A 25,175-nucleotide genomic window follows, 5' to 3' on the forward strand; every position below is an offset into this window, starting at 1 on the left:
CGAGGCCAGGAGAGCGTTCCAGGGGCCTCTGTCGAAACGGAAGGGCAAGGAGGGCAGAGGGTCTCCACTAACAGTGATCTCTACACACAGCATACACGTGCACGCACACATACGCACGCACACATACGCACGCACACACAGGCACACACCTTTTGATCCGTTGTCAAAGCCATGAGTCAAAGCACTAAGAATGGTGGCGTTTCAGATTTCACTAAGCAGGTAAGGGGAGAAGGTATTTTGTCTTCAGGGTGGCTTTCCTCCCCTGCCCTCCCCCCCATCACATCAAAGCAGAAATGATCCAAAAAGCACAATGGAAATAGAGGTGACCACCTCCCCGCAGGGCTGACCCCTCCCCACAGGGCTGACCCCTCCCCCGGCCCTGGAGCCCAGCCCCTGCTTCCCTCCCTGCTCCCCCTCCCCGTCCTTCCCCTTCTTTCCTGGCGCTTTCCTCTAACAAGTAAAGCTTCTCCCACCTTAGATCACAAACGACAGCCCTGTTAGACCCGTCGCCCCCTCCAGCTGCCTCCTATGCTCCTCTTTCCTTCTGAGTCAGCTTCTCGCAGAAGTTTCCTAAACAGCAACCATAATGTTTACTTCAAGGTTGAGGACCAGAAAAGACTGTGTGCAGAAGGGTGCGCTTGAGAAGAAAGAGGAGAGAGTATTTGCCGAGAGATGAGGAAAAGAGCCCCTCAGGAAGAAGGAACAAGGCGAGCAAAGACATGGAGGCAGTAAGGTCCCAGGAGGACGTGGGGATGAAGACTGAAGATGGATGGTGGGAAGGTCTAGAAAGGGAAGTCCCAGCCGGCAGAAGAGGCAGGACCACAGAAGGCCTTGAATGCCGAGCTAAAACGACTTTACGCTTCACAGTCGGTGACAATTCATTCGACCAAATAATACAGCCTGATCACCTACATCCTCTCAGAGGAGTGATTTGGGATAAAAGATGGCTTGGAGAAAAAGGAAGAGACTGTCAAGAGAAAGCTAGCAGGAAAACACAAAACAAGAACTACCCAGAGACGGTGATCCAAAATTCACCGTCTAGGGAGTCATTCCATAAAGTCCTCGCGTCTGGCACATGAGACGGCATGCCAACTCACACTCAAAAGTTTTGGGTTGAGCATACTCACGCGCTTTTGCGACTGGTCATTTTTGTGACTATTAGATAATTCATGGCATTGTTTTCTCTCTCGTGTTCTTTAAAAAGATGCTGCTCACTGCTCAACAAGGGGTGGGAATAGATCAGCTTCCCGCTCCGCCATCTCTTTTCTGACCTTGCTGTGTCCCACGGGCGCGACCCCGGGCACAGCCAGGCACCTTCCTCAAAGTGCCGCCTTCAGCAGAATACACGCTAAGCTTTTTCAAAACCAGACGAGAACTGGGTCCTTCTAAAATTTTTTTTTTCAGATTTTAACATTCCCCCCCCCGCCCCCGCTCTCTTAAAAATCATCTCAGGAAAATGGGTTCGAGTGGGTTGAGCAAGTCTCTCACCCATTCTCCCTCCTGGGCTGTCTCTGGCTTGGCGGGCACCATCCCTGCCAAGCGGGAAGCAAGGACTTCACTCGTAGCCGAGCGAGGATCAGACAGACTTCCACTATGAGGCTCCCTGGTTGAGTGGCGCTAACCTTTCCATTCACAGACGGCCCCAGAGAGCCCACACCACCTGCCAGCTTTAAATCTGTTTGGACAGGAAAGCGTAGAACCCTGCTCTGCTATTTTTAGCAACCGCTAGTGTTGAGTCAGTCTTTCTGCTGGCCCGGAGCCCTCTGCTCTCTCTCGTGCTGCCGGAGTCTCGCTCACTTCTCAGGGCAGTGAGCACGTCTCCCGTCTCCCTCATCCACTCGGCCTTCGCCTGCATCCCCTTCTTTATCCCTTTCGCCAGGCAGGTGAAGGGTCTTTGTTTCTTTGCTTCTCTGGATAAAAGTTTGTCCACGAGTCACGTACGTTAATCTGGATGGAGCTGGAGAATGTCCATCTTCTTCACAATTTTGCGTTAATGTAGCTCTAAGTGGGATTTTTTTAAAAAAAATCCAAGTGTAAGTTCAAATATGCTTTTAAGTGGAAATAATTGCATTTGAGTAACTTCAGAGAGAATGATATGAAAGATTTAAATCTTAGTTATAAATTGATACTCACTGCTCATCATTTGTGATCCCAGAGTGCAGTAGAGTGACTGGCGCAGAAAAGGCACTTGATTGATGAAGGAATGCTTAGGAAGAAAATGAATAAATTCTAAGGTGTTAAACGTTCAGTGATTTATCATTCTCAAGGGTAAAACTCATACTTTAACACAGAACTTTTCTTTAATAAATTGAAAATGGTGGAGTTCTCAGGCAACTCTCCTCGGTGGGGCCAGAGATGTTTTTGGCAATTGGGACGATTTGTGTCTTAAGTAACCCCAAACGCAACTCAAAATGGCTTAAACAGCAGAGAAAATGTGTTACCTTTACGAGTCTTTGGACAGGACCTCTGCCCCACAGGTATAGGGTTAGTCATCCAGCGGCTCAAGCTTTCAGGTCCATGCTGCTTTCCGTCTTCTGCCCCGCCAGCCTTAGAGTACCAGCTTTGCCATCACAGGCTAACTCTCCCCCATGCTACACGATGGCGCCACCATCCAGAGTCACGTGTAGATACAGCACTGTCCCGCAGAAAGGAAAGGCTTCCTCCCATGCCTCACTTTGCAAAGAACACAAAACTCTTTCCCAGAAGCACCCCCCCCCCCCCCAGAAGAATGCCCATCAGGTACTTTGGGCTAGAACAGGGACACGTGCCCGCCTCCAAAACGATCCCTGGCAACAGACCTGGTACCACTGTGGACGTCTTCAATCACTCATGACTTGCCAGTGAGACACACAGGAGGTGAACACCTGGACGACACGGCCACACCGGCAAGGGAGAAGGGGGAGGAGCAGCTACGGACGGGTCGTCAACAGCATCGGCGTCCATCAAAGGCCGGGCCTGATTCTAAGTGAAGTCAACTGGTTGTAATTCTTCTGAGAAACTTCTATAAACCAGGGAAATACTTTGACAAATTTCGACGAAAAAATTACACCAAGATTTGACTGGTTAATGAGTGACATATTTGGCTGCTAAGGGCACTCATACTTTTCTTAATTTCTTACTCTCAGGACCTTTTTTTTTTTTTTTTTTTTTTTTACCAACAATCAGTTGTATTCTATGACTTTTTTCATAATGGTTGAAAAGGATCTATAATCTACTTCACAGTTCATCAACAGAGATCATTCATTCATTCATTCATTCATTCATCTATCAAGTTCTTACTAGGCTTGTATTAGGCACTGAGAACACAAAGTCTTCTAAGGACTTGGCATTGGAGTTAGGACCCGCCCTATTGCAGAATGATCTCATCTCAAGATCTTTCCGCTCTAATTACATCTGAAAAGATCCTATTCCAAATAAGGTCACATTCTGATGTTCCAGGTGGACACATCTTTTGGTGACTATTAGGCAACACTAGTGTGGAATTAGATAATTAACATAACCTCCTTGAGCACATTTCCTTATCTATAATAAGGGGATAAAATATTTATCCTAATGGATCATCGAGAGACAAATAAAAAGCTTTTAAATTGCTGAGAAGGTACTTAGTCTATGGTAAGTGCTCAATAAATGGTAGGAATTTGGACTTTTTCTTACAGCAGCAGCAGGCTTGAGAAATTAGGTGTTTGATGGGGTGAGGAGAAAGAAATTACTTTCCAAATTTGTCCCCCTTTTTTTTTTTTAAGTTTCAGGTATACATTGTAATTCACCATCTGTATACAGTACAAAGTAATCAATCTCAAATATCTAGTTACTATCTTCACCATGCAATTGACCCCCTTCCCCACTTTTGCCCACCCCCAACCCAACCTTTCCCTCTGGCTAATACTGTTCCATGTATCTATCAGTTTGGTTTTAGTTTAGTTTGTTCATTTGTCTGTTTTTGTTTTTTTTAGATTCCATACGAATTAAATCATTTGATATTTATTTTTCATTCTGACTTATTTCACATAGCATTATACCATCAAGGTCCATCCATGTTGTTGCAAATGGCAAGATTTTATCCTTTTTTCATAGCCGAGTAGTATTCCATTCTGTTTCTGTCTGTCTGTCTATCTACCATCTGTCAATCACATCTTCTTTATCCATTCATTGTTTCCATATCTTGGCTATTGTAAGTAATGCTGCAACGAACATAGGGATATTTTTTTTTTCAAATTAGTGTTTTCATATTCTTTGAACAAATACCCACAAGTGAAATAGCTGGATCAGATGGGAGTTCTATTCTTAATTTTTGAGGAATCTTCATACTGTTTTCCATAGTAGCTGCAGCTTTTACAGTCCCAACAGTACACATCATTCCAATACCTGTTGTCTTTTTGAATTAGCCATGCTAACAGGTGAGAAGTGATATCTCGTTGTGGTTTTGATTTGCATTTCCCTAATGGTGATGTTGAACATTTTCATGTGCCTATTGGGCATCTGTATGTCTTCATTGGAAAAATGCCTATTCAGATCCTCTGTCCATTTTTTAATCGGGTTGTTTTTTTGTTGCGTTGTATGAATTCTTTATATATTTTGGCTATTAACCCCTTACCGGACGTATGACTTGCAAATATCTTCTCCCATTCAGTTGGTTGCCTTTTCGTTTTAATGATCTTTTCCTTCACTGTTGAGAAGCTTTTTAGTTTGATGTAGTCTCATTTATTTTTGCTTTTGTTTCCCTTTCATTTGATGATTTCACGAAACCATCGCTAAGACTGACGTCAAGGAGCTTACTGCTCCTGTTTTCTTCTAGGAATTTTACAGTTTCAGCCCTTACATTCAAATCTTTAATTCATTTTGACTAAATTTTTATATGTAGCATTTAGTGGTACAGTTTCACCTTTTTGCATGTGACTGTCCCATTTTCCCAGCATCATTTATTGAAGAGTCACTTCTTCCTCCATTGTACTTTCTTGACTTCTTTGTCATATATTAATTGTTCATACATGTGTGGGTTTATTTCTGGGCTCTCAGTTCTATTCCATTGGTCTGAGTGTCTGTTTTTGTGCCAATACCATACTGTTTTGATTACTACAGATTTGTAGTATAGTTTGAAACCAGGGAACATGAACCCTTAGTTTTGTTCTTTCTTGAGATTGCTTTGGTTATTTGGGATATTTGGGATCTTTTGTAGTTCATACAAATTTTAGAATTATTTGTTCTAGCTCTGTGAAACATGCCATTGGAATTTTAACAGGGATTAAACTGAATCTGTAGATTGCTTTGGGTAGTATTGACATAACAATATTACTTCTTCCAATCCATGAGAATGGAATCTTTCCATTTATTTGTGTCTTCTTCAGTTTCATTCATCAGTGTCTTACAGTTCTCAGTGTATAGTCTTTTATCTCTTTGGTTAAATTTATTCCTAGGTATTTTGTTCTTTTTTGATGCAATTGTAAATGAGCTTTTCTTTTTCTTTTCTTTTCTTTTTAGTTTATTGGGGGTAATATTGGTTAATACAATTATATGATTTTCAGGTGTACATTGTAATTTGACATCTATATATCCTATTGTGTAATTACCACCCAAAGCCCAGTTTCCTTCAGCTACCGTATATTTGATCCCCTTTACCCGCTTCACCCTCCCCCCACCCCCCTATATTTGACCCCCTTTACCCTGTCTACCTCTTCCCTCCTTACTCACCTCATACTTTCTGGTAAGTACTAGTCCATTGTCCATGTCCCTGAGTCTCTGATCTGTCTTGTTCATTTGTTGCTTTTAGGTTTATATCCAACATCTAAGTGATACCATGTGATTTTCAACTTTTTCAGTCTGGCTTATTTCACTTAGCATGATTATCTCGAGGTCCATCCCAGTTGTCGCAAATGGCAGTATTTCATATCTTCTTATGGCTAATATTCCATTGTATATGTGTGCCACAGCTTCTTTAGCTAATCATCTATCATGGGACACTTCGGTCGCTTCCATGTCCTGACCACTGTGAATGGTGCTGCTGTGAATATCGGTGTGCAAATACATATTTTTTTGGATATGGGGTAAATACGCAGTAGAAGGATTGCTGGATCATATGATAGATCAATTCTTAGTTTTTTTGAGAAAACTCCACACTGGTTTCCATAGTGGCTGTACCAATTTGCAGTCCCACCAGCAGTGTATGAGGATTCCTTTTTCTCCACATCCTCTCCAACATTTGTTATCACTTGTTCTGTTGATTATAGCATTTCTAACAGGTATGAGATGGCATCTCATTGTGGTTTTCATTTGCATTTCCCTAATAACTACCGATGTTGAACATTTTTTCATATATTTGTTGGCCATTTGTATGTCCTCTAGGGAGAAGTGTCTGTTTAGGTCCTCTGTCCATTTTTGGATTAGATCGTTTGTTTTTTTCTGTTGTTATTGAGTCGTATGAGTTCATTATGTATTTTGGATATTAGGCCCTTATCAGAGGCGTTGCTTGCAAATATATTTTCCCATTTAGATGGTTCTCTTTACCTTAATGACGATTTCTTTTGCTGAGCAGAAGCTTTTTAGTTTGATGTAGTTCCATTCATTTATTTTAGCTTTTACTTCCCTTGCCTTTGAGGTCAAATTCATAAAATCATCTTTAAGTCCAAGGTCCTTGAGTTTAGTTCCTATGTTTTCTTCTCTGCATTTTGTTGATTACGGTCTTATATTCAGGTCCTAATCCATTTTGAGTTAATTTTGGTGTGTGGTGATAGACAAAAGTCTAGTTTCATTCTTTTGCAGGTAGCCTTCCAATTTTCCCAGCACCATTTATTGAAGAGGCTTTCCTTTCTCCACTGTATGTTTTTGGCTTTTTTGTCAAAAATTATTTTCCCATATAAATATGGGTTTACTTCTGGACTCTCGATTCTGTTCCACTGGTCCGTCTGTCTGTTTTGCTGCCAATACCATCTCATTTTGATTATTGTTGCTTTGTAGTATAATTTGAAGTTGGGCAGAGTGATGCTTCCAGCCTCATTCTTTTTTCTCAGGATGACTTTTGCTTTCATACAAATTTGATGATTTTTGGTTCCATTTCTTTTTAAAATGCCAATGGGATTTAGTGGGGATTGCATTAAATCAGTGTAATGCTTTAGGTAATAAGGTCATTTTAGCTATGTTGATTCTTCCAATCCAAGAACACAGACTATCATTCCATTTCTTCGTATATTCTTTGATTTCTTTTAATAGGGTCTTATAGCTTTCATTATATAGGTCCTTCACATGTTTTGTTCAATTTATTCCTAGGTATTTTATTCTTTTCGTTGCAATAAAGGAATTATTTTTTCCACTTCTTTTTCTGATGCTTCATTATTAGAGTATAGGATTTTTGAACAATAATTTTGTATCCAGAGACTTTATTGTATTTGCTTATTGTTTCTAGTAGTGTTCTTGTGGACTCTTTAGGGTTTTCTGTATAGAGAATCACATCATCCACATATAGTGACAGTTTGACTTCATTTCCTATTTGGATGACTTTTCTTTCTTTCTTTTTTTATTTTTATTTTTGGCTAATAGTTGTGGCTATGACTTTCTATACTATCCTGACTAAAGTGGCAAGAGCATCTTTGTCTTGTTCCTGACCTTAGAAGAAAAGCTTTCAGCTTTTCACCATTAAGTATGATCGTGTTAGCTGTGGGTTTGTCATATCTGGCCTTTATTATGTTAAGGTGCATTCCCTCTATACCCACTTCAAGGGTTTTTATCACAAATAGATGTTGAATCTATTCTTTTGTGTGTCTACTTAGATGATCACATGATTTTTATCTTTCATCTTGTTAATGTTGTATATTGCATTGATTTGTGGATGTTGAACTATCCTTACATCCCTAGAATAAATACCACTTGATTGTGGCATATAATCCTTTTAATGTATTGTTGAATTGGCTAATATTTTGTTGAGGATTTTTGCATCTATGTCCATTAAGGATATTACATGTAACTTTCTTTTTTCTTTTTTTTTTTTTTGGTGGTGTCCATTGTCTGGTTTTGCTATCAGGGAAATGCTTGCCTTGTAAAATGTATTCGAGTATGTGAAAGTGTTCCTTCCTCTTCAACATTTTAGAAGAATTTGAGAAAATAGGTATTAAATCTTTAGAAGAATCCACCAGTTGGCCACCTGGTCATGAATTTTTATTTGTTGGGAGGTTTTTGATTGATTCGACTTCATTACTAGTAATCAGTCTATTCAGATTTTCTATTTCTTCAGATTTAGTTTTGGAAGACCACATGTTTATGGAAATTTCTTTAAGTTGTCCATTTTGTTGATAGTAGTCTCTTATCCTTTGTATTTCTGGGGTATCAGTTGTAACTTCTCTTTCATTTCTATTTATTTGGAGTCCTCTCTCTTTTTTTGTTAGTCTAGCTAAAGGTTTGTCAGTTTTGTTTATCTTTTCAAACAACTAGCTCAGTTTCATTGATCTTTTCTATTGCTTTTTTAGTCTCTATTTCTGCCGGCCTTTATTATTTCTTCCCTTCTACTCACTTCGGGCTTCGTTTGTTCTTTTTCTACTTCCTTTAGTAATACTATGAACTTCCCTCTTAGCATTACTTTTGCAGCATCCCATCAATTTTGGTATGTCATATTTGTTTTCATTTGTCTCTAAGTACTTTCTTAAGTTCTCTTTGACTTCTTAGATGACTCATTGATTGTTCAGTAGCATATTATTTAAGCTCCCATTTTTGTGTGTGTGTGTGTGTGTGTTTTTCATTCTTCTTATAATTGATGTCTAGTTTCATACCACTGTGATTGGAAAAGATGCTTGATATGATTTCAATCTTCTTGAATTTGTCGAGACTTTTCTGTGGCTTAACATATGATCTGCCCTGGAGGATGTTCCATGTGCACTTGAGAAGAGCATGTATACTGCTGCTTTTAGAGAGAATGTTTTATACATATCTATTAAGTTCATATAGTCTAATGTGTTCATTAAGGCTGATGTTTCCTTATCGATTTTCTCTCTGTTCCTACTCCCCCAACCCCATTTGTTATTTCTTAGTTCTCAGGCTTATTTAACTTTAGGTTGCTGGCTTGAGTGGATGTCCCTTAAGACATGATTTTCAAGCTCTTCTGGAAGCGTTAAGAGGTTCTGCAAGAGTCTATTCAAAATTTCACTAAAAAAAGCCATTAATATATGCAAATGTATTATATTCCACAATTTAACACATTAACTTGTCATATTAATTCCCTCGGCTTGGGCACACACCAGAAAGAACTTTCATTCCTATGCGCACATGTATCATTGTGTCGTTAATGAGAAAAATTATATCTCTGTGGTCTTTTAAACAATACAGGCCTATTTATGTCCATGTAAGCGACATAAAATAAGCAGATACAATAGTACTTAAGAGTGTGAAGCAGAATATTTTAAAATTTGGATCCTTAGGCTAATAAGAGTAGACTGGGAACCTGGGTTCTGAAATTGGGCAAGTTTGGCTTTGAATGACTTCCAGCGTGGCCTTGAGCAAGTCATTTAACTTCTCTAAGCCTGTTTTCTATAAAATGGTGATAACATTATAAAAGACATCCATCTTCTTAAAAGACTTTTGGTTCTTTCCATTACTGGGAACTTTTCTTTGGCTTTCTTTATAATATTACATAATATCTAATAATTTCTAACATCTAATATCCTTCCAATTATCCTCCTCAATACCTCAGGCTTCTGCCCTATGTTATTAAGTCTCTCTTCCTGTTCTTTTAGGCATCTCCAACCTCTGGAAGTCTTGTTCATTTCTTATGACCTGAAGCTCAGCTCTTTGCCTCACTATACAAAGCCATCGTACTTTACCTTGTATCTAAAATTTCGTTAGGACACTTCATGAAACAAGTGTCCCTGTCCAGCACTGCCATCAGTACAAAAACCCCTCCTTTCCTTGAACCTGACGGATCACTTTCTCTCACAACATGCTCTCCTCACCAGCATCTGTGTCAGGAGGAAGCAGCGTGGGGATTTATCACGTTCTGATGTAAATGCCGCATCTCCTTTAAGGGGAAAAACTGCCTTATAGGTTGCTTTTATACAGAGGATGTTAGAAGTGTGAAATTATAAATTTATCCCGATAGAATCTTGCTCTTAACTTTTTTTTTTTTTTTTTTTTTAATAATGGGATCCCATGTTGGTTGGAGTTCACTAGAAAAGTAGGGTTCTGTCAGCAGAGAACATTTGACGACCACATACTTGTGGCTTTTCTGTTTGCTCCCTTCTAGTCAGAACAGAGTCAGTTTCTGGTTTTCTTTTATTTTCCTGTTGAATCACTAAGATGCCTCTTCTCTCTTTAGTCTTGATTTTACTAACCTTTTTGTTTTCTCTCATACTCTGAAACCAGCAGAATGTTCGCATACTGATATGAGGCATGCGGGCATTCTCGTCTTAATTCTTCTCAATTATAGCAGGCTTTTACTTTCTCTTTCCTAGTACAAATGCTTTCATGTACTATATCTGCTGAATTTATAATTATCACCAACAATTAACTGTTTTGGATAATTTTCCTAAAGTCATAGCATCCTTTAGAACAGTCAACTGATCAGACTTTTAACTGGGTGGTATCACAGGTACACAATACTGATTTAATTAAAGCAATGACTTAGATTCTAGATATTTTTCCCTCTAAATAAATATAACCTTAACTGCTTTGGAAGAATATTTTAATTATAAATTTTAAAAACATATAAATTAATGCCTAAAGTCTAGAACTATCCTTCAAGTCAACATGAAAAACAGATTTGTATAAGTTCGCAAAAAAAATTAATATAGCATTTTAACAACCTACACGATCTTCTGTATATAGTAGTAATCAGTGTTAATTGTAAAATTGCATATCTTGAAGAGTAGCCAAAAATACAAATGTGCCTCTTCAGACAGAAACATAGAGAGAATAAATCGATAGTAGAAAAAGAATATTATAACTTCACAAATAAAAAAAATAATAATGACACTAGAATATGAGCTTCACACAGTGGGAATTTTCGTTGGTTCTGAGCTCTGCTATCTCCCCAAGCGCCTAGAACAGGGCCTAACACACAGCAGGTGCTCAATAAATATATGATTAATTACTGTTTTAACAAAAAAATTTGATTAGAAATTTAAGAAATTAGAAGTGCCCCTGATAGGCAATGGATCAAATGGAAACTAAAAAGCTATATAAAATTTTGCATTTTGAACTGACCCTAGAAGAAGAATAAATTTAATATTTCTTTTTAGTTTACAAGTGGTTATTATTGTTTTAAAACGTAGCCAGACTCTAGTTGAGAAACAGCAAGTATGTGGCGTATTTGAAAATATAAAAACTTACCATATACCTATTAAATATTACACCAGCCTACAGACCACAGCTTTCTCATCCCTGCTTACGATCCTTGGCGTCTATTATTTTCTCATATTCTTTTAGCTGCAAGTAACAGAAAACAAACTCCTACCAGCGTGAGCAGGAAACGGAGTGGAGATCTACTGGAAGGAGTCCGAGCGCTGAAGGGCTTGAAGAGCCACCCGTTCAGGGGACCTCGGGGACTAGGAAAAAGGTCTTAGCCATCGGGACTCTCTTTCTGAACGTCTGCTTCTTTCTCTCAAATGTTTTCCATAAGGTCGTAATCAAGGTTGCCAGCATCAGCAGACTGCTCCTCGCTCCCTCTACTGAGAGGAATTTTGTTTTTATAGATTCAGATGGAGAGATCCCAGGGAGGAACGCCAAGTGGTTCAGCGTGGGTGACATTCCCATTTCATGGACCAAGCTATGGCCAGGGAGGAAGGGTGGATCACGGGAGGACTGGGCAGCTTCCCTTTAGAACATGTTAGCAGTATGAAGAAGGTAGATCAGCTCTCCAAAATAGACATTCGCAGATGAGAACAAATGGCATTCATAATGCAAACTAAAGCTCTGGTTTGAAGCCCGTGGAGACAGACTGCCTTCTGTGGGCTGGCCCTACAAAGCTTCCATTTTCAAATTCTGGGTTCACAACCATCTGTTACTTAAGGATTCTTGTTGTTCAAAGACTGGTTAACTGAATTATTAAGACCTGTATTATTAAAATGAGATAACAGTTTCATCTGAATTAAAAAGACAAATATAATATCAGTATCTTTCTTTAAGAGATCAAAACACTTTCATCACAACTTTATAAGGTTAGATTAGCCCAATGAACTGATGAATAAAAATTTCCTCCGTTTTACCAACTGGAAACTAAAGCCAGATGTTTTATCTAAGGTCTCAGTTGGTGAGGAACTAGACTGGCTTCTAGACTAATGTGTTTTACATTACAGACCAGTGTCTCAACAAGGAAGTACAACCCACAGACTAGTGTTTAATATTTGGATTTACTTTATAAAAATACACAACTTAAATACATATTACACTCTCTATACAAGACATAAACAACTGTTAGATTTAACATTTTCAGTTATTTCAACAGAAAGCAAACACATGAATTACCTCGTAAGAGCGAAGGATTTCTTTAGAGACTACATTCACAGTTGAAAGGACTAATGTCCCCGTGAGCTGCCAATGCAGGAAGCTAACCCAAACTGTCCAACCTTCCAACAAGCCATTTCACCCACAGGGCCTTTATTGAACCACTTCACATTGCACTGCTTGTTAGACACAATCTGGTGTATCCACATCACAGGTTTAAGCTTTTGTTTTCTCTAGAGACGTTTAATGGAAAAAAACAATGTACGAACAGTATTAACTGCCTTAGAGTTGTGCTACATTCCAATCACGAGAAGTATAAACCTTTCTTCACTTTGCAAAACTTGCAAAGGAAGGTGGTTAGCTGTATTTTGCAGCCAGATTTATTTTCAAAAGTTTTCCAAAAATGTTGGCAGAGTCATTTAGACGGAGTGCAGTGGAGAAGGGAGCGATATTCCAATGCCTACTGAAATTACTTCTAAGAAAGGCACTGTCACTGTCAAGGGCAATGTACCCATGGCGCCCCCCTTTCTAACTTGAAACCGAAATACCTCTCTCCCCCTCTAGAATGAGTGAGGAACAGCTATGTCATTACTGCGGCTGCAAACTTACTCTGGCTTTCAGACATTTAGCTGCCTTACCTATGACTCAATCAACTAACGGTGAATTAGGTACTAGTTTATGGATGTAAAGAAATAGTTACCAGAGAATATATTAGAGTAAGTTTCTTCAGGTGAATGTGAGAACAGTGTGCAATCTATAGACTTAGAGCAATTTATCTTGGGTAGCAGCACAATACCCCTGAATCTGGACTTTTAAGTTAACAGGTAAACAAAACCGAGGACACGTTTATGTAAAGAAACAAAATGACAATGCTGAAGTAAAAGAAATGTTGACAGTTGAGAATATCAACTAAAATGGAGGCGCAAAAAGAAAACAGGAACAAAAGGAGGGTGTATTTTAATTAAAGTATTTAGGTAGGTTGGATGATTAATTTTAAATGCCTCCAGAGATTTCTAACAAGTTTTAAAAGTGTTCATTCTCGATGACTCAGATGTGGAAGAAATGGCTTTTCTTGAATAACAGCAGTTCAAACTTTTTTTTCTTTTTTGAAATACAAGATTCTCTATAAATTTTTTTTAGCCATTGAAATTATTCTGCTAGTTACTCTCACTGATATATTTTGAAATACTAACTGGCTGAATAACTTTAGTGAGGTTGAACTACAAAGTACATACTTGTACCAATAAATTAATGTGCATAAGTCTGTAAAGTTTTGTATGAAGTTAGTACTAAAAAACTTTCATTGCAGGTCATTCTTCATTATCTTTTGAGTCTACTCAAGGATTATGGAAATCAGAAAAATTCTAGGACTCTGAAGCTTAACTTTCTTCTTTCCTTTCTTTTACATAAAGCAACACATGGCCATTCTTAATATTAATAATGAAGGTGCTGGGAACGGAGTCCCCAGACCTAAGAATCAAGATCAGGCTTAACTTTCATAAGTCACTGAGTATGTAAAGATATGAATGAAAAAACTAAAGAACTATCTTTGCTATAATTGTTTATATGCACAATGTAGCTGAGGAAGTGACCAACCTAGTGTTTCATAACTGGCACCAGCTTTCTATACAGGGCCACATTCTCAGTGAGCTGTCATGTCAGTTTGCACGATCCCTCATTCACGTGACTCCTAAATTCTGTTGCAAGAACAGGTTAATCACTATAGCCATGATGAACGCCTTAAGCAAAATTTAGATACAGAAGAACTTTGGGTTGGAGTTCTGCAGTCCCAGGAGCTAGTTAAAATGAAAAGGCCAGGAGAAAATCCCGTAAGAAATCATATCTGAGATCTCGATTCATAAAAAAGAACATTTTCAGTATCACTAAGATGAAAACTCATATTAGGAAACAATGCTCTGGTTTCCTGACAACGGGCTCAATGCAGCCCAAGTGCAGCCACACGAAGTGAAGCTGCTCTGGAAAGGGCGAGAATCCAGAAGACTGCCGTGGGCTTAAATGAAATAAAAGTGGCTTTTTTTCTTAGGTGGTAAGGTATGCTAATAGGCAATCGATGTGGGATAGCTGTTTAAAACTCGCAGACAGTAATGTTTTACGTACTTTAAAGCCCCCATCGGTGCAGAGTGGTCACCGTGAAAACTATGAGGACCATAATGAGTGATGATGTAATGAGTCACACAGTAAGAACAGTTCTACAAGCTCTGAAAGAAAGGCCAGTCCTAACATTTGTTCTTCATCCATCCCTTGGAGCTTGAGGAGGAGACTATGGCAAGAGGATGTATTTTTTTTTTATGTGAAATTAATTTTCATAAAATGTACTTTAAAAATATTACTATTCAGAAATTTAGAACACAAGCAAAATTACGGAGATTCCTCCCACACAGCTCTTCAGACCTCGCCCTCCATCACTACCTCAAGGATCCTTTCCTGTTTCTGGTCAACCAGGCCCAGGTCAAGGCTTGTAAGGGAGGACTGAGAAGGTAGTGGCTGGAAACCAGGGTTTCAAGGAGAGAGAGAGGATGCAGATGTGGTATATAAAAAATAAAAACAAGAAGGGAGAGAAGAAAAGAGAAAAAAAAGGGCAGCAACACTGCAGAAGCAGCAAAGAGGAGGCCTGGCTTGCTGGAAACGCACCCTGGTCTCTCCCATCTGTCTGTGGTGAATGATGTAGAAACAAGAAAATGCAGAAGCCTTATATTAGGGCATCAAACGTGCCTCGGCCAGGCTGACCGTGCGTAACTGGGGATGTGTGCACAATCTAGCGTGACCCGCCACCACTCTTTCTTGGGTCTGATTCTTGATTCCTAGGCGACGATGCTCCCTACAGCAACCAGCACACCATTTCCACAGCCAGAGAAAGGCCTTAGATCCCGGGGCAGGACGAACGGCAGCCAGTGTACGGCAGCCAGTGTACCTAGAAGGTGTGGCTGCCATAGCCTTATTCTCTTAGCACTGGCCTGTCCCACCCCCTGGTGGCTGGAGAAGGCCAATGGAGTGAACGTCATCAAAGAGCTGCTTATTTCAGAACTGTATTGCCTTGAGGCACCAACTTCCAAAGGGCTACTAAGAGTTCATTAATTCTAGACTGATGGTTAAAATACCACTCACGGAACTCATTCTAAAAGGAGCAATTTGCTTGTGAGGTCACACCAGACTTGCAGGGGTTTTGTTATGTCTGCCTCTCTTTTTGTCATTTTCTTTTCTGATGATGAATTAAAAAAAAAAAGGAAGAAAAGACAAAGTGAAAGCGTCTTCTTGTCCTTCCTCTCTCTAGAAATCTAATAAACTTCCCTGAATGAAGTGCCTAAAGGAGCTTACGAATGAATCAGAAAAACAATTCAATTTGGAAATATGAAATGAACTATAGTGTATAAGTGATGCTTGGTTCTTTTTCACTTCATCTCTCTACAGAATGGTAACAGGCACCCGAATTACCGATTTCCAAATAACAACACGTGAGTGGAAAAAGCAATAGAATTTTGTGGAGGAAAAAAAAAAAATCCATGTTGGCTATTTTACCTCTAGGGAAAGTCTGTTTGTACTTGAGGCCCACGCTTGTCTTTTTCTGTTTTCTACTTGATGTTTTTCAGGAGGGCTGTCCGGGCATTCACGACTGCTTTGAAGGCATCTTCACTGCCGGGCGCTACACATTTGTCAGGGTGAAGCAGCACCGCGAGTTTCCGATACGCTTTGTTGACCTCATCCCTACGAAGGGCAGCAAAGCTCGACGTCAGTAACAGCGCCGGCCTCGCGCACGCGCACTGCATTTAGCTGTTTGCGTAATGGAACAGCTCTCACAGTAAGCGTATCCCCAACAATTACTACCCTTTCCAAGGGTAGGACTACAGGACTAGGAAATAAATGGACAATAAACAAATAAATCGTATGTAGCATATAAGTAAAAAAAAAAAATACAATGCAAATGCGTATATAAATACTAAGAAAACACTTGGTAAAGAATGATCCGGTGAATAGACAGTACTTGGCACCTAGCAGACTCTGAGCAAACCTTTGCTGACGGAAGCAGCGAGGATATGGGGTGATCAGAGAAGGCCCCCTGGAGTAGGGTTATGTAAGGTGGGGCTCGGGGATTAACACAGGAGTGGGGAAATACAGGGCGACTGGGAGAGCTCCGGCAGAGGCTTGGAACAGAGCACAGAGGAGGCATGTAGTTTCTACCAGGAAACTGCTGGGAAGTACAAAGAAACAAGGTAGGCCATGGAGCAGGGGTCAGTAGGTTAAAGGCCATAAAGGCAAAACAACATAAATATTGGATTTGATAAACAATAACTATAGTAGGTGTTTCATGACAAAATGGTGCTAGGAAAGATGTTTCTTTACGTTAGGAGGCAGGTAGGAGGTAGTTACCATAACCCACGCATGACTATAAGAGTTTAGATTACAGTGTTTGTGGAAGGGAAGATAAAAGATTTAATGTAAAAAGGAATTGGCAGAAGCAGATGATGAGCTAGATATACAGGTGGACGAGATATAAAAAAAAAGAGCTGACATGAATTCCAGGATCACGGGGAATTTGAGGCGCCAGGAAGATGGTGACACCAATGACCAAAAAAAGGGACGTGGAAAGAGGTACCTGAGAGTTACGTACACTGAGCGCCCTGAGACCAAAAAAATCAAGAGAGGATATTTATTATCCAGAGAGGAAATGACTAACAATGAGCATTTCTCTGAAGACCTTCTAAGCATCTCAACAAGCAGGGACTGGTTGGGGAGGGGCCTGGGGACCACCTGACTCTGTTCTTTATTATCTTCAGATGCCTGCGAGGCCTCTGAAGACCCAACCACTCCCCTGGTCAGAGTCTGGCTCTGTCTCTACCAGATGGTTTTACTTTCCACCATTCTTTTGTAATTCAGGTTTCCAGTTATCTTATAAGCCTGGATGTGGTACTTTGCCGAATGCCCTAGCTTCTCTCCTTTATTTTTCATTGGAACAATTTCTAGTTTGGTTCTCCAGATTAGGGAGATGGTATTTGATGTCTTGGGTGTGACAGAAAGTCTTATGTGTCAACTTGGAGAGACTGAGGTCATAGGACCATGTTAATAGTTCTCCATGTCTCAAGCATACATTCTAAGGCTTTTTCTGTTCTCTGCTCTTAGAAGAGTCCTTCTGAATTTTGTTTTAATCTTGCACGTAGCTTTTCTACATAGATAAATTTGATATTAGCTAACAAGAATTACATTCTCCCTAAAAGACTCTGTCTTTGAGGCAGGCACAGCATCCTCTCCCTTCTCCGTGAGGGAGTCTTGGGTAGGGTCCCTCTAGCTGCTGCTTCCTGAGGGAACATGTCCATAGGGGGTTAGTAGTGACGCTTGTTCCTCTGCACTAAGAATTCCGGGTAGCAGGGGAGACTTTCAAAGGAAATTTCTGGAGAAACAAGACTGAGTCAAGTGTGTAAGAAATACACTAATTCTACTGAAGATGAAAATTTTCTTAAAGTTCGAGAATAGTAAACACAGTTAGCACTAAACAAACATTAAAACCCTCTATAACTTAAAAAAAAAATGTTTTTAGGTTGTGGCCAAATGTGCTCAATGCCATACAAAATAAGTTAGATAGACCCAGAGGAAAAAAGGTAAGAAAAATATATGTTTATACTGCCTAAGGGTATGGATTATGGAGGTCCTGTAAATTTTGGTGATTCCAATTAGCCACAGTGAATAAATAAGGAACGAAAGTTTCCTTTTTCCTTAATAAATATTGTTCTAAGTTAATTAATAAGTACAGTGATAGTTTCTTAGTTTTAGAGCCAGTATCCCATGTAGATGAAATGGAAGAATTTAGAATGAGACCATGGAAGTCAAAAAGGACATTTAAAAGATATCAATGAACTTTGTGCTATATACGTGGGGTCATCTTCATTCCCTCATCTGTTTAAAGTATCCTCAGTCATGCCTGGCCGGTCAAGGATGACCAATAACTGTCTTCCTCTTCCCCTTCCCTCTTTCCTTCCTGACTTAAAGAGATGCTATGAGACCAAAATGGAGAAGAGATACTTAATGGTGTTATGCTGACGAGGTAAATTCCAGATGTACTTTTTCTTTTGTGGGAATCAAGGTGAAAAAGTAGAAAGGGAGAAACATGAAAAGGAAAGCTATGGTGCAAAATAAAAAGATCTAAGAACTCTTATAGATTATAATATGCACAGTAACAGTAGTTAAGAGTACATCCCAAGAGTTCTCATCACAAGGTCAAAACTTTTCTTCTCTATGAGATGATGGATATTAACTAAATTTGTAGTAACTGTTTCACAATGTATGTAAATCAAAACATTAGGTTGTACACCTTAAACTTGTACAGAGCAGGTATGTCAATTATATTTCAATAAAACTGTAATAAAAGGTATTTAACTATACTGAGCAATGATTTATTCTTGCACAAGCAACAAAGAATAGTGATTGCATTTCTTTTTCTCCCAAATAATTCTTTTGGCTAAAATAAAATAATGTAAGTACACACAGAGGAAGAACTAACAGGATTTTTGAGAGAGATATGAAGACAGAGAAACAGGCAGACAGTAGTGGAATTGGGGTCAAGAACCAATTCTACTGCTAACTCCTGAGGTTAGTAAATGTCTTTAGTTTCATGGAGGCCCAGTTTTTCCACCTATAAAATTGAACAAGCTGATTACTAACATTCTTTCCTCCTCTAAGCTTCTGTGACTTAAGAATTCTCTTCTGTAAGGTATTTTTTAAGGTTACATTAGTTTCAGGGCTCTTATTCAACAACAGCAGAGTATATCATTTCAGAAAGTATTCATGTATGTACACCACACAGTTCCTGCGTCAGGCGACTGATATTAACCAAACACCAAAGATCAGTGAAAGAGCATTGTTAAGTAATCAAATCTATTTCCACACATTTTCATGCTTCTAGCCAATTATAAGATATACTGTACCTATAATTTCGACGATTGAGTCTTCCTCTATAATAGAACTCAGCACTAACATCCTAGAACACTGCTTACCTTGAGGCCCCAGGTTTGACTCCCAACATGTCCCAACTGTCTTTACTATTTCGAATTCTGCGAATGGTGTCTGCTTGTTCTTTGGTGAAACTAGCACTGCTATTTGTGATAGGACGTTTCCCACCATTTTCACATAAATCAACTATGGATGAGTAAAAGGTCTGCAAAAAGAAAACACATTCCAGAGTAGAACTGATTTTGTGAAAATATAAATTCCTTTTAAGCATCAACTTAAAGAATTTCAATGTTATCCAATAACTCTTAAAATTCATTAAAAAGCAATTATTTTGAAGAGGTGAAGAAAAATATGATCAAGGAATTAAAAGAAAATATATTCTCAATGAGTTACAGAGAGAGAACTCAGCAGAGAGCCGAGGACAAAATAAACAAATGCAAATTTTACAACTGAAAATTACTGAATTAAAAAATTCACTCAGTGGATTTAACAGTAGATTGAAGTCAGAAAAAAATGAAATAAAAATACACATAGCCTCAAGGACTGTAGGACAAAATCAAATGGTCTAATATATATGTAGCTGGAGTCCCAGAAAGAAAAGAGTGAGAATAGGCATGTATTTGTAAAAAATATATATATTCCCCAAATTTGATGAAAAACACATGTCTACCAATCCGTGAAACTCGACAAACCCTAAGTAGGATAAATATAAAGAGAACCACATCTAGGGACATAGCAAAATTGCTGGAAACCAAAGAAAGATAAAGAGAAACTCTTGAAAGTAGCTGGAAGAAAAAAAAGACACATTATATACAAAGGAATAAGAGTAAGAATGACAGCTAACATCTCATCACAGACACAATAAGAGGCCAAAAGAGAATAGACTAACATCTTTAAAGTGCTGATTTAACCTGTAACAGTTATTATTTGCAACTCTTGAATAAATCACTACTACTCTTAGGTGTCCTTGTATCTAAAATGAGAATAATGCCTGCCACATATTAAGAAATGTGGAGATAAACTCCTCCAGAACTGTAAAATACCATTCAAATGGTTAAGAATTATTATTGCACATGTGTAGGTACAAACTCACATAGATTTATGTACTCAAAAGAATATAAACATGGCAAACCAATATCAACCTCATTTGGTCTTGAAATAGAAGTTACTGATGCCCAACTTAGACTGTCAGCCAAGGATGAAGCCTGTCTTCTGACAGGTGGGGTGACAGCTTGTGAGAAGGAAATTCAGCATAAAAGATTCAATAAAATCCCACTCAATAATTAAGAACAACTCTTTATAGTATAGCTACATTATTTGAAATGCTAAAAATTCCCAAAATATCTGACATATTCATAAGAAAAAATGCATTATTCATGCCACTCCTTACTTCCAAATGTACCTATAATTAAAATTTGACTTGACTTTATAACTTATAGTTTAAATAGCTTCCTCTCCTCAAAATTATTCAAGATTAGTTAAGTTCTAAAAAGTGACCATCTATTCATGTTGCAATGTGAGTACACACCCTTCTATTGCCTACTAAATTGGTGAGACCTAATTTTTATGTGTGGCTAGATTCTGCAATGATAGTCTCCTCTTCTCTAATTGTATCCCTATGGGCTACAATATACGATTATATTAGCTACAGCAAGGTAATCCTGCCAAAGCAATGCTTCCATTTGATTATGCATACAGATGTAATCTAGGGTAGTTTTAAAGAAAATCTTTGTCCCACTTATAAGTACGTGTATAATAACCACTGTTAAATTTGATAATCCTTGGAAGCACCTAGAGAGTTTTTTCAAAATATAGATTCCAGGCTCCATCACGACATTAAGCTGCCAGTAGGTTTGGAACCCAACAATCTGTATTTTGAAGAATTTCTCCAGGTAATGCTGATGATTGGCCAGGTCTCGTCTAAAATAGACAGCAGACAGGTACCACACATACACACACACTCACATTCATATCTTTCTCTTTCTTTCACACCAGCTTCTGAAAAGAAAGAGCTTAATCTAATGAGAAATTCCTATTACTTTTCAGCTTTTTGTAATTTAAACTAACATTTGGCATGGGCAGCCTTGACACAAACTCTAAAACAACGAAATGCTAGGTTACCTGGAACATTTCATTAATTCCTTCCCCAGTTTGTGCTGAAGTTTCAAAGTACAGGAACCCTTTGCTCTCGGCCCAAAGACGCCCTTCACTTTCATCGACACAGCGGTGCTTGGTACAGTCAATCTGAAAGAGTAAATTGAGGGGTAGAGAAGATTCCAACAGTGTCCCAAGGAATTCTTCGTCAATCTTTTACTTAGGCAAATACTATTCTCAAATGAACCCCAGCACTAGCACATAAAATTACCGGGACCAAAAGGACAAAGAATTACTAATAATTGAATGTGGATTGATTTTCTGTGGCAACAAGTGCCTCTTACCACACTCCACTTCATCCCTTGAGAAAACTGCTACTATTCACCTCTGTGACGAAGTTGGTTTCACACTGAATATCTGCCACAATTCAAGGGGCTATGGTCTGCTTTTCACATCTTTCTATAGTAGACATTTCACCTACTAATTGTCCCTCTTCCAATCAGGTCAGAGTATGATAATTAGGATTCACCTCTCCTGTTCGGTCAGCAATACCAGGCCCCAAGTGTGGCACCAGAAACAAAGATGAATAAAAATCCTGATATATCAAGTTTTATTTTCTTAGGGGCATCTGATTTTAAAAGCTTTTGATTCCAATATTACCAAATAAGGAATTTTTCTTTTTATTTGTTCCCCCGAACTCATAGCCACACTCTTCCCATAACAAATCTAGAAAGTTGAGCATGCCGTTTCCAAAGCAGTTACCTTGTTGGCACACACTACAAATACAATATTTTCCATGTTTCCGTGAGGTCCAAGATCTTGCTTCATTTCTGCCAGCCATGCATCAAGGGCATCAAAGGAGTCTTTCTGCCCAACGTCATAGACCAGCATCACACCCTGTGTATCCTTGTAAAACTCATTACGAACCTTCGCATAAAAGAACAGAGGCACAAAATCTGAAATAGCAAGCTGGGGAGGTTTGTAATCTAATAACGATACATCCCACAGTCATTAACTTAGCAAACTTTTGTGTTTTCACAGTCTTTGCTGTTATATCTCAATATCTGGTGGTTTTGGGGGGACTTTTTATAAAATCAAAGTAACATGACAAAAAAAAATGTGTTGGTATTGAAAGACATAATGGAAACAACAGCTTCCTGCCCTTCCTCACCTCCAGCTCCACTCCCGGAGGCAATCAATCTTTAATTGTTGTTAGCAGATCTTCAAAGAACGCATATTATCTAAAGTTCTTCATAGGATGAACTTCGAGGGTGAGTGAACAATTAAAAAGAACTTAAGGCAAATATCAGCAATAGGTATAGCAATTTATAGACCACAGTCCAAAGCTGGCTTTCCCCGGAATGCTAGGGAGAGCTTCCCTGTAACTCTGGGGTCTGTGCACCAACTTCGGAACTCTAAATTCAAAGCCTCCTTGTAGTGTAGTGGAAAAGAGCACAGGCTCTGGAGTTAGATCTGGTTTATACTCACTAGCTGTGTGATCTTGGGCAAGTCACTTAACCTCTCTGTGTCTGTTTCCTCATCTGTAAAATGGGAAGAATACTACATATTCCACAGGGTTATTGTGAAGATTAAATGAGAGAATGAAGGCAAAGCACCTTCGTGGTACCTGGAAAACAATGTACTAGCACCTTCTCCCTTCCTTCCTTGCATTCATTCTGATGCTCCTTCTTTGATGTTTTCATTAGAAATGGCAACTCACCTCTGGGGCATAACTGCAATTCTGGGAAGAAGCAGCATGAAGTACAGAGCACACTAAGGTTGAATGGGGAAGAAGCATCATTGACAGGTTTGGGGTATCAGTTACAGAGGCCATGTATTATACATTCTTTTCAAAAAATTCCAGTATGTATTTAGACTCATGCTGGATATGTAGTAAAATAAAAGACATCTTATACACATCAGGGATAAAGTGTCTATAGTGTTCTAAGCATAGATACCTGGGCCAAGAATGTAAGGACCTGTTATTTTGCAGAAATATATCCCCCAAATCTAAAACCAACAAAATCAGAAAGAATTTTAAGTGAAGACCAGGAGTCTTCTACCCCTCAGCGTTCATGGTCGTTAGCCCTCCTGCGGTAGTAAAAACGGGGCTCCCTCTTCTTTCCTGAAACTCTTGCTGCTTTGGCTCCCATACACCACATACCGCAGGTTCTTAACTGATCTCTCATCCGCCATCTCCCCCTCTCCTCTCCACTGCTCCCACTCCAGCCTGCCACCATAATCCCGCAGATCCTGTCTGGGCACTCTTCTTCCCACCTCCCACCCTCGACTGAGCGAAATTAACCGCCCTTTCATCTCCACCTCCAGACCTGCATTTCCAATTAGCTCTAGACTCTTCCAGCTGAATGTCCTATTGGAATCTCAAGTTCAACACGTACAACAGGAAACCCTCTTATTCCTTCCTAAACTCTTCCTTCTCTTAAACGTCCAGTGATGAAAGCAGCACCCCAGTCTCAGTCACGTGGGTTGCAAGCCTGGTGTTAGCCTTTCCTGCTTTCTTCCCCCTTCGCGTGTGGAAGCCACCTCTATCACATTTCGTGCCCCTGTCACTTCCTTTCCATTTTCATTGCTAACATTGTCTTAACTACTGCAAGTCTTCTATCTCCCTAGCAACCTCATACACTCCGCATATTTACTTTTTTAAAGCCCCGGTTCAAAAGTCTTTACTGTTTCCCCACTGCCAACTTCCCAAAGTTCAAACTCTTTAAATTGATAGTAAAAGTTTCTGATCAGTCCTCCACCAACTTCTTCGTCTTATCCTCCTCTTTCCCCCTGTCCTTCAAACTGGATAATCTCTTATTCCCCAAACCTGCCCTACGTTTTCGTAACTCCATTTGGAAACAGAGACCCTTCCCTTCAATCTCTCAAGGTCTAGCTGTAACGCTGTATCTTTCGTGTAGTTTTTTTCCTGCCCTGTTCCTCGTCATCTAACTCCCTGCCCCTGACAGACAGAACGTAATCTCCATCTCCTCGGGAATACCACAGCACTGTGTACGTCTAACAGAGCCCATGTCACTCCCCGTCTAGCTTTGTAGGTGGCGGCACGTCCCGCCGTCTTCCCCACTAGACTGTGAGCGATGGGAAGGCGTGCATCTTGATGCACCCATCCCTGTGTCACCCGCTGGGCCGAGAAGGTGTAAAAGTCTAAGACATATTTGTTTAATCGAATGGCTAGATGTGTTATGGCAGAGAACAGAAATAGAAGCCAAATGGGGAAAAGAATTTCAAAATACATATCATGTTATCCAGAGGGATATTTGCATGTAGAAAAAAAAGACTTAAGCAAGCTCAATGAATTTCTCTTTCAAAGGACTCGACTTCAAGTCTGGGCTCAGCGACAGGTTATATATGTAATCTTGAGTAAGTGATTCTATTAGCTCAAGGCTTAGTTTCCTCATCTGTAAAATGAAAGTAGACGTCTCAATAACCACCTACAACTGTATTATTTTGTCTCCCCAAACAGCTTTCTAATGTTAGAAGACTTGCTTCATCCTAAGTTCAATTAAATAGGAAGCTAAGGGAACTGGGATTATTTAATTCTTAAAGAGAGATGGCAAACTTTCTAGCTGTAGGTTAGAAAAAAATGGTTAGTTTACTATCATTCAGGCCTCAGAGAGTTTCTACAGACCCTCTAACACATACCAACAAACCCCAGATGTGCACCAGTTAGGAGAGAGACTGGT

General features: G+C 39.3%; 1 protein-coding gene across 3 annotated transcripts in view; it reads right to left on the reverse strand.

Annotated features, from left to right (window-relative positions):
- Positions 1-1,428: 1,428 nt before the first annotated feature.
- The window catches only part of DNAJC27 (DnaJ heat shock protein family (Hsp40) member C27), a 39,974-nt gene continuing 16,227 nt past the window's right edge, over positions 1,429-25,175 (reverse strand). The window contains exons 4-9 of one of the 3 annotated variants that reach the window (XR_001594089.2): positions 22,234-22,398; positions 21,499-21,621; positions 19,422-19,582; positions 15,955-16,140; positions 2,134-2,961; positions 1,429-2,001 (exon numbers count right to left, since the gene is read on the reverse strand). Coding sequence is in view for 1 of the 3 variants with exons in the window: in XM_016121757.2 (XP_015977243.1) it covers positions 16,008-16,140; positions 19,422-19,582; positions 21,499-21,621; positions 22,234-22,398 (582 nt within the window). In the remaining 2 variants the exon portion in view is untranslated. Of the gene's footprint in view, positions 2,002-2,133; positions 2,962-10,107; positions 12,651-15,612; positions 16,141-19,421; positions 19,583-21,498; positions 21,622-22,233; positions 22,399-25,175 lie in introns of those variants that run through there. The other 2 variants (XR_004952057.1, XM_016121757.2) reach the window with 2 other exon arrangements.

This window comes from Rousettus aegyptiacus, unplaced genomic scaffold (assembly GCF_014176215.1).
Source record: "Rousettus aegyptiacus isolate mRouAeg1 unplaced genomic scaffold, mRouAeg1.p scaffold_m13_p_7, whole genome shotgun sequence".
Lineage (NCBI taxonomy): Eukaryota > Metazoa > Chordata > Mammalia > Chiroptera > Pteropodidae > Rousettus > Rousettus aegyptiacus.